At 38.6% G+C, this 9,953-nt stretch overlaps 1 protein-coding gene across 1 annotated transcript; it reads right to left on the bottom strand.

Annotated features, from left to right (window-relative positions):
* Positions 1-920: 920 nt before the first annotated feature.
* Positions 921-7,613, bottom strand: LOC139121954 (short-chain collagen C4-like). Its single transcript, XM_070687291.1, has 6 exons — positions 7,260-7,613; positions 4,210-4,318; positions 3,272-3,414; positions 2,529-2,691; positions 2,067-2,216; positions 921-1,855 (listed from the first exon to the last, which is right to left on the bottom strand). The coding sequence occupies exons 1-6, from the start codon at positions 7,518-7,520 to the stop codon at positions 1,368-1,370; spliced, it is 1,314 nt and encodes a 437-aa protein (XP_070543392.1). The 5' UTR covers positions 7,521-7,613; the 3' UTR covers positions 921-1,367.
* Between the last annotated feature and the right edge of the window lie 2,340 nt (positions 7,614-9,953).

The following is a 9,953-nucleotide window of genomic DNA, read 5'->3' as shown; positions in this document are numbered from 1 at the left end:
CTGGTTCGTGAGAACGCTGGTTATACACGAAACTGTTCGAGGCACGATGTGTAGGACAAAACACAGTAACTGAGATCGCTCAACGATGTAGCCGGTGACACGAAAAGATCATTGATTTTATTGTATATTGGCAATCACTACGCATTTATTTACGACTTAGTTATCCGTAGAAGACAATGTAAGCTTAATACGTGATGAAAAAAGAAAATGCAAAGTACCACTGAGCAAGGAAAGCTTCGATTGCATTAGAACCTACCGTTAAATATAAAGACCATGGAATTCCGGTCTCAGCACACCTCTAGTGTTTTAACGCCCGGCCCGTTTCTGTTTAACTTGAAGTTAATATTTATATATAGTGACATTTTATATATAATAAGAAGAAAGGCACTTCGTTGTGTCCCTCCATTGATGATTGGGGTCTGGTGGTGCAGTGGGATATGTCTGAACACTTTGATCAGATCAAGATATCTATAGATGATCCCAACAATGAGTGTCATATATACGGATCAATATACGTCATATATACGGATGAATATAAGGGACAAGTCACTTTCTTCCGCCTGGTGAGGGCGGTGGATTTTTTTGCTTTCTGCGCACATAAAAATGTGCCTGACAGACCCCCCCCCTCCCAAGAAAAAACACGGTGACCCTCCCCAATGATGCCAACTTTGGAAAGCAGGGCGAAATATGAAATAGGGCGACCACCTTCTGAGTCAAAGGTAACAGTCCAGAACTGTTGTACATAAATTGATGTCAATCACCTATGCAGAGACAACAGTGGTCAACCAAAAAAAATTAAGTCGACTCCGTATTTAGACCGTTACAAACCTTCACGGTAAATGTTAATGAACCAATGCTTTGCACACTGAAAGTCTGTTGTACTCGTTTGTGTGTATGGCTTAATATTAAAGAGACAGTAGTTATTTCTTTTAACAATTTGTCATTATTTTTATTCTGTATATCACTGATAGAAATGCCCAGAATTCAGTTTGTCAACATAACATTCATATTTTTAAAGTGTAATGTTATTGACAATCTGGACTGAAAACTCACTTCCTACCTATAAAAATGCAAAATAAGCTTACTGCCCTAGTGAGGAACCAATTCTTTCGAAGCCAACACAGTCGCTGTAGTCGGTCTATTCCACTCGGCGTCTATGCCCGCATAGACGTGTGTACATATATATGTCTGAGAAGTAGCATATGTACACACGTCTATGGGGGCATAGACGCCAAGCGGAATAGACCGACCACGGGTGACGGTGAAGCCAGCTACAATTGATGATTTTTTCCGGTCTGCATACGTACACATTACATCATAAAAGCCTGTTTTATGTGAGTTTTCTTGCAAACAGCAGTTCATGTATTTTAGATTGTGCAGACAACACACGTCAGTTCTCTACCATTGACATAGGGTGCGCACGGAAGTGAACCGCAGGCGCCCTCAACGACGTACATCAAAGCGCCTTCTTGATTTGGTTCGGTGCCTGGACGTGCTTCGGGAGCCTCATCAACACATTCAAAAATATACTGTGCATTATGAGCATAGTGTCCGGATACCAGGTAACCACCATACTCTTTGGTCCACTTCTTTGGACATTGTGTCTTTCCTGGAATCATCAACTTGACACCACGAGTTGGCACTCTGCATAACGCACACGGAACATCATGGTTGTGTAGTGCCTCCGCGTTTTCATGTGAAAATGGATCGAATGAGCTGACTTCGTATTCAACGCCATATATGTAGGATTTAGAGTTCCAGGCATCGTTGTAAGTTCCCCACTCAGGATCAAGGGGAAGACATTCGTAATTTGATGACCCGCCCTTGTGTGAAAAATATGAACCCGCAGCTAAACCTGGAAATAAAAAATAATCAGGTTTTATATCATATTATAAGGCCTTGCATTGTAATTATTTCATCGGTACATGTTACTCCTTTTTTATGCATTAATCCAAATGAATATACCAATTATAAAAGATAATTCCATAAGTCATGTTAATAAGTCGAGAAATACTTTACTTATGATAACGTTTCATGATCAGATGCTCGAAGTTGACAAACCATACCTTCAAAGACCAGCTCAGCGCCAGTATCAGGGCACGTAGTGCGCCCCCATCGGACATACATACTGCCAGTTGTCAGAGGTTGGTTGGAGGATCCCGATGATGATGAGTTACCATGGCTACTGCTGCTGCTACTGCTTCCGTGAGATGACTCTGAAAAGTTTTTTTAAAAGAAAGACTCGGTTCTAGTTATTTCATCGAACTGGATCCAATGCTCATGATCCATCCAGCGGGTATCAATATTTACACAAAGAGAAGGAAGAAAGTATTGTTTTAATATTAACTCCCAATCTCGTCTAAGGTTTCTTTAGGCGGGTATCCATTACGATGCAACTCCCCGAATGAAGATTAAGTTTTTTGTTATTAACTTTCGTGCAAAATTGAAATGTAATACTACCATGCGAAACTGTTACTGATCGAAACTACTGTTTTGCAATTGTTGAGATCATGGGATAAAGTACTTACCCAGTGAAGTTGATAAACCATCCTGTGACCATGTCGAAGGGTGATAGTCACATCCACAGCTTCCAGGTTCACCCTTCTCACCTTCAGGTCCTGATTTACCGATGACTCCCTTTTCACCTGGCATTCCAGGCTCTCCAGGTTGACCCTTCATTCCCCTGTCGCCCTGAAATCACAATTCATAATTTGTATCAGTCTCACAAAAATCCAAATGTGAGGCTGGCCGTAAGATCTTCCGAACACAAGTATTGCTACTACCAGAACGATAAACTTTGTTCATGTCGGAGCAACTTCGCTAGCCAGAGTGTTTCTCCGAGCAGGGTTTCTCCCTTATAGTACATATACACGTGCTATACTGAACGCACCATAAACGGCTGTATCAAGGGTGATCAAAGGCTTTCAGGGACTTCTCCACGTACTTCAGAGCGGAAACAAAACACAACCCTGTTTAAAGCATTTAGTTAATTTTCAAGTATTGCAGAACGGAAAGGAAGCTCAACATTGGTCAAATACCGAGCTACGTTTATTGATAGTATTCATATTTTATGATTATTATATATTTTGTTTAGACTACTGATACTTTATCAGCCTATGATCTATCTATGGGGCATACTCAGGCAATCAGTCTAATCCCTTGAAGTATTGTTGACAGGTATTTACTTGTATTTAGCATCACTGTAATGATCTTTTCAATCCAAAAGTTTTCTTTCTGAGGTGTAAAGTCAAAGAGTATTGTTTCGACTTACCCGAGGACCAATTGGTCCTGCAGCGCCAGCAGCGCCAGGAGTACCTGGCATTCCTGGAATACCATCTCTTCCATCACGACCTGGCACACCGTCTCTTCCTTGTGCGCCTGGAGGACCACGAGGTCCAGGGGCACAGTTGTCACCTGTAAATAAATTATAAAATATGACTATTTCTTCAACATTTCCACAGTCCTGATTGGCCTATGCAACCTTTATGCCCTTAAAAAGATTCAGATCGCTGTTTTTCTTGAGTCCGGACTGGCTAAGAAGGCGCATGGACTAGACGAAGTATATGCCTTCAATTGTAACTTTTGATATGCTATAGAACAATAGTCTATTTTCTAGTTTCTGTTTTTTCTCCCCGAAGCATCTTTAAATATTTCTATTTGCCTTGCAGGCCTTAGACGGCAGTCATTTTTCTACTATGTGCAAACACTCTGCACCATTCTTGTACTGACAAAAATTCTGTTGTAGACAATGATACATGGTCATATCACACAATTACACACACACACACACACACACACACACATCCAGACTGAAAGGTTCAGTCTTTTATGGGTATCTACCAATGCCATGCTCAAGCAGAAGCCCGATGTGTCAGTTGTAGGAATACATCATTTTCTTGAATTCACGGTGATAAACTACACTGGGCTGAACTTGGCTGAAACTCATATACATGATACGCGACCGAATCATTCAATCTAACAACATGGTATCTTTACAAGTTGAAGACTAGACATTCCAACATTATTTTGGGATTACAAAAACGTACTTCGCACACAGGGCAGAGGAAACATATTTGAAAATGCATCACAAGTTACTGATGGTGGAGTCTACACCATTACAAAATATTGACATACACATATTTTTGTAGTACAAACAAATGAAATGTTTAGACTACACCATTTTTGTCGTAAAAGTGAGTGAATTATTACCCGTTTGCGGTTCTGCCGTCACATCACGACGAACTCTTGCTTCCAGTTTAGACATTCCAGCGATTTCTGTACCCATGTTTGTTTCCTTGGTGATGTCAGCTGACGTCATCTAAAATGTAAACGCATGTTACTTGTTATTTTTTCAACACACGAATTTTTCGGAATGTGATGACATTACAACGCGAAAATCATATGTACGAATAAAATCTACAGGCGAAATATTAATTCTTAGTGTCATCATTTTTTATTTTGCCTATAGTTGTCATCAGTACACTGTTGCTCTCTTAGAAGAGCCACTGAATTGCCACTTATACGGTTCTTATTCTTTTCACATTGCTACAGTTGACCTTCCATTTTCCATTTTATGCGAGACTGTTCCTTAGTGCAGATCCTTTTCAGGCATGGATGTGACTGTTAACAAGCGTGGATAGGTTTCCGCCATATGAAATAACGATAAGGATACAGTGTATACACTCATTTTATACAGTGCATAGAATAGACGGAAGTTTCCCTGATAGAAGACTTTTCGAAATAGAAAAAATAACGACTAGCTGCAGTGGGAATCTCTTGTGTCTATAATCGATCTCCTTTAGGCTGAAATCAGTATTCTTAGAGCAGGGTGTAGGATGGTCTGTTTAATTGATTCTACACGAACCTTCTAAACCAACTTGTAACAGCAAATATCATAAGTATACCGTGCGTTACTAAAGCACTGAGACCCCGAAAGGCCTCTTTCTTAAAGGGGCATTACCTGTAACTTTTGACTAACTTTTCACTACTCTGTTTTAATGTATCAACTACAGATTTTTACTATAATCCGATCATCATGACCAATGCCCGATGTCCTGCTTGCCAACACAGCCTGTGTGTGTGTGAAATGACCATTGTTATTGTCGATAAATGTATTCTAGTCCGGACCTGAATACAAAATTTCAATAATAACAATGCAGATTATACTCATATAGGGTATATTTATGAGCTAAAAGTGAGGAATTTCTCCATGGTTCAAGGATTCAAACCAGAAACTGCAGATGCTACACAGAACAAACAAAATAACAAAATGACCAAAGTTACAGCTAATGGATCTTTAACAGAGTTTACCAGTCCATTTCAATAGAAAAGTATGTCCAGAAAGATAACAATCTGATCATAGGGGATTCAATCTCCGATGATGACGATGATGATGATTAAATATTTAAAAATGAAGATAAATAAACATATATTTGGACTCAGTAAATTTGTTGTTATTGTTGTTGTTATTGTTGTTGTCGTTGTTGATACTATTTGCAGAAAAGAACAAAGTATGCGCTGCAAATTTCAACACAGCCTAACTAAACATGTGCGTCGCAAATTCAATACAGCCTAACTATACATGTGCGTTGCTGCCTAACATACATGTGCGTTGCAAATTCAATACAGCCTAAGGGACCGTCTCAGATTGTCGCAGAAGTTCAAGAAACGAAATTTCTTCGTTTAGATCAAAACCCCCTCCCCCCTCCCCCTAAACGAAACTTCAAAAGTGCGAAATGTTCATGTCTGCCTGAGAGTACAATGTTGCATTCTTGCTATAACTACTAAAGTAAAGACGTATATCCCTTGCCACATTACAATTAAAGTAATCGATCAGATTTGAGTACTAACAGGGCATTTTACCGCATAAAAATTTCATTTTATTTTACTTTCCCTTTTTGCATCTCTTGTGCTGTTCTTTGTCTTTGTGAACACGCAATTTGTACTTGGTAGGGGCGGTAAATAAGCGAGAAACTTTGACAAGGGGGCCCAGGCATGTTCAATCATATTCAAAACGACTATGACCAGGTGCATAACAAGTGAGAATAAAGACATCTAGTGGTTAGAGCAGACGCTTATAAATAGCACATTAAAAAAACATGATACTTTTTGTCTTTGTATAATTTGATGAATGAAATGTTTAGGATACAATGTTCCTATCGGTAAATTGTGTTTGGGGCACAAACGAGATGGAAACAGTGACAAATTTGTTGGCACGAGTGTGCTGTTTTTCTTTAATTAAAAATAAACACACGAAAACTTGTGATCACAAAATAAAAGTGCGAAAGTGAAGTTCATTAATTGAATGGAGGTCAAACCCCGTCCCCCCCTAAACGAATAAATTTCGCTTTTTGAACTTCTGCGACAATCTGAGACGGTCCCTAACTATACATGTGCGTTGCAAATTCAATACAGCCTAACATTACCCAATGTTAGGCTGTATTGAGTTAGGCAGCAACGCACATGTATAGTTAGGCAGCAACGCACATGTATAGTTAGGCTGTATTGAATTTGCAACGCACATGTATAGTTAGGCAGCAACGCACATGTATAGTTAGGCTGTATTGAATTTGCAACGCACATGTATAGTTAGGCAGCAACGCACATGTATAGTTAGGCTGTATTGAATTTGCAACGCACATGTATAGTTAGGCAGCAACGCACATGTATAGTTAGGCTGTATTGAATTTGCAACGCACATGTATAGTTAGGCTGTATTGAATTTGCGACGCACATGTATAGTTAGGCTGTGTTGAAATTTGCAGCGCATACTTTGTTCTTTTCTGCAAATAGTATCAACAACGACAACAACAATAACAACAACAATAACAACAAATTTACTGAGTCCAAATATATGTTTATTTATCTTCATTTTTAAATATTTAATCATCATCATCGTCATCATCGGAGATTGAATCCCCTATGATCTGATTGCAAAACAAAATGTACCCTCTTAACAAAATGATAATTAGGATTTGTCATCCTTTTCTTCGCCCTTGCCTGCCTTCTTTCCCTCCTTTTTTATCAGCTCTCTTTTCATCTATATTTTCTGTCTGCTGTCCCTCTTTGTTTTACATAAAATAATAAAAAAGTTCCGGGTTGAAAGAAGAGGGCTTGTACCTTTTTAAAAACCAAATCCTGATGTACTTTAGCAAAAGTATGATAAAACAGTTGTCCAGTGTTCGTAGTTCTACTAAACAAAGTCATGGAAATAAATTTTAAGGTGTTCATTCGCATAGCTTACTGTGTCGTATTCTCACCATTGTGGCTTTCTCTAATTCTTGTTCCAGAAACTCCAGTCTCTCCACATACTCATCGATTTGTCCTTGATACTCGCGTATCTGAACATAGCAAAGTAAAGAAGCGACGCCGACTGCAACCAAGATGGTTATCGTGAACCAACACAACACGAACATCAACGGAAAACTTCTTGGCTTCATCTTCTTCTCTTGAAAAGAGTAAAACTGATCTCCAGACATTTCAGTGGATCCGTTCATCTTGACAACTGATGCTGCTTGCATGACGGGTCTTGATGGAGAGACTTAGAATCTAGGACTGTCTTACAGGAGGACGTGACAGATTTCATTATGTGAGGGGGTCATTCTGCATCCTGTTTGTTATATCTTGTTATGTATAAAAATCCTGAAATGTGATATCCAACGTCCTATCCTCTTGCACAGCAAGGAAGTACCCAGTCCGTGTTGGAAAAAAGATCCTGGCGAAACAGTTTCGAGGCCCTGGGATCATCTAAATTGTTACCCTCTGATATGCCCGGTGTCAACTTTATCTAACACAGATTAGTCAATTGGCAAGTGCGTCATATGCAACTCTGTAGCCTATGCCGAAGATAAGCAACTGATAATAGATCATGTAAGCTATGAGGTTTACACAGGATAAGGGACAGAAGCCGGACAGAAAATGGTCTGGAAATATACTAATTCGGAATAAATCGTGAAAGGGACAAAAAACAGAGGTCCATTGTTACATGGCAGCAATTCCGTGTTGTTAGAACAAAAATTTGAATTTCACGTTAAATTCTCCCAAACCTGACATCGCAAAGAAGAATTGCCAACATGATTGTGATAATACGATGACTTATACGTAAAGCTCGCAAGAGAGATGGGAGTGTGTGTGTGTGATTAAAGTTTCCATCCAAAAAGCTCTCGTGTTAAATTGACACACACCAACAGGGATCAACGATTGTTAGAAGAAACCGGATTCGAAAATAGGACGCAATACGGAAGTATGGAATCTATATGTAATCTGTTTCACGCGTTTTTTTCCGCTATTTTATTGGCTTGTAACAGCAGCAGTTACTTTTGTTAACAAGCGTATGATGATACGTCATAGATCTGACCCTTGAAACTGGGCAAATCGTCACCCAAAGTACAAGTCCATCATCGTGCACAATGTTTTTCGATTTGATATGAAGAACTTTCAATATTTCGTTAGTCTACTTAAGACAGAGAGGACGCTATTTTGCTCTTCCATGAGAATCTGCCAATACAGGTCAGCTGTCATATCCCTGTCATATGTCCCGCACATTACTAACGTACAGAAATAGCCTTATTCGAATCCGATTCATCTTTGAGCAATCATCTCTCAGGTTTTAACGAGAAATGATAAAATACTCTCAAGTCCGGACTTTGAACTCAAAAAATTATTAGAACATAAATATTAGATCCTTGTGACAAATAATGAAATAATCAAATTTGAATGAAGGTATTACTTGAGATCTAAAAACCGAAAATGATCAAAGAGTCATTTCGGAGAAATTTTGACCAGAAATGGTACTAACATGAAGGTAATTATAAATAAATATTCTGAAGTCTTCTCATCAACAGCTCTACATAAAATCGTATAAATTTAGAATGTAGTGTTCTAAACAGCATGTACAAACGAAGACAAAAATAGAAAATACTTTAAACCTGCATGAGATTTCCCATGTTGTAAAATAGCTGCAACTTTTGATGATATTTTTAGAAGTTTTCTCAGTCTTAGTGAACTTATTTCCAAGTCTACTTTTCAAAGCATGTTGAGTAGTCTACTTTTCAGCTTTGACTTTGTCAGCGCAACCTATGCCATGTACGGCCGGCATTCCAATATTGACAACTTAACTTTTGGATATAAATTAGATGTTGAATGAGTTACAAGTTAAAATTTGAAAATTCTACAGTACGCAGTAAAAAAGTCAGTCTCGATTGCCAGACCTAGCCAGAGCTTAGTGTGCCGGATGCACCATAAGCGCGAAGCCCCGATCTGCTCGCAAAATGGGGACTTCGCCGGTCTTAGATCGAGGCTTCGTCGTTGATGGCGCACTCAGTGAACAAATGACAACCAAGGTTTGCGGGGGGACCGTAGATCGTTGTTGAAGGAGTCAAATTATCAGATTGTCTTAGATTTTAAATTTAAAACGGTCATCAATATCCGTTTTAACCCTACGAAGAAAATTAAAGTAGAAATTAGACTCCTCACACTTCAATATATAGATTTGCACGACCATCATTTTTCTTTAAATTTGTCCCCCGAAGTGTCAACTCTATCAACAATCTGTCGTGGAAAAGGGACAGGAAATATTATTAAAGTATTACAATTTAATAGTTTCTATAAAGTATTACAATTTAATAGTTTCTGTCTTGGAACGGGAATTGAACCACTCGGCTGTGGTACCAAATCACATAGCGATGAAATAAGCGTACAACCACTCAAAATGTATAACCCTGACAAAAATGCCTTACAATTATTTTCATTTTGAATATACTGCTCATTAATCCAATTTTTAATGCCAAATTAAAACACTTTAAAATTATAAAGTTGACATTTTTAAACTAGATTGGATCAGCTTTATTTGTACATAGACAGTCTTACTTCTGTCTACAATTTGACTTGTACTGTTACTACTACACAATGCACACTTTATTCCGGCACAATTTTGGAATTTAAGCCACTTTTAT

This window comes from Ptychodera flava, chromosome 21, assembly GCF_041260155.1.
Source record: "Ptychodera flava strain L36383 chromosome 21, AS_Pfla_20210202, whole genome shotgun sequence".
Classification (NCBI taxonomy): domain Eukaryota; kingdom Metazoa; phylum Hemichordata; class Enteropneusta; family Ptychoderidae; genus Ptychodera; species Ptychodera flava.
The sequence above is the reverse complement of the archived record's forward strand: the minus strand, read 5'-3'. Positions and strand labels throughout refer to the sequence as shown.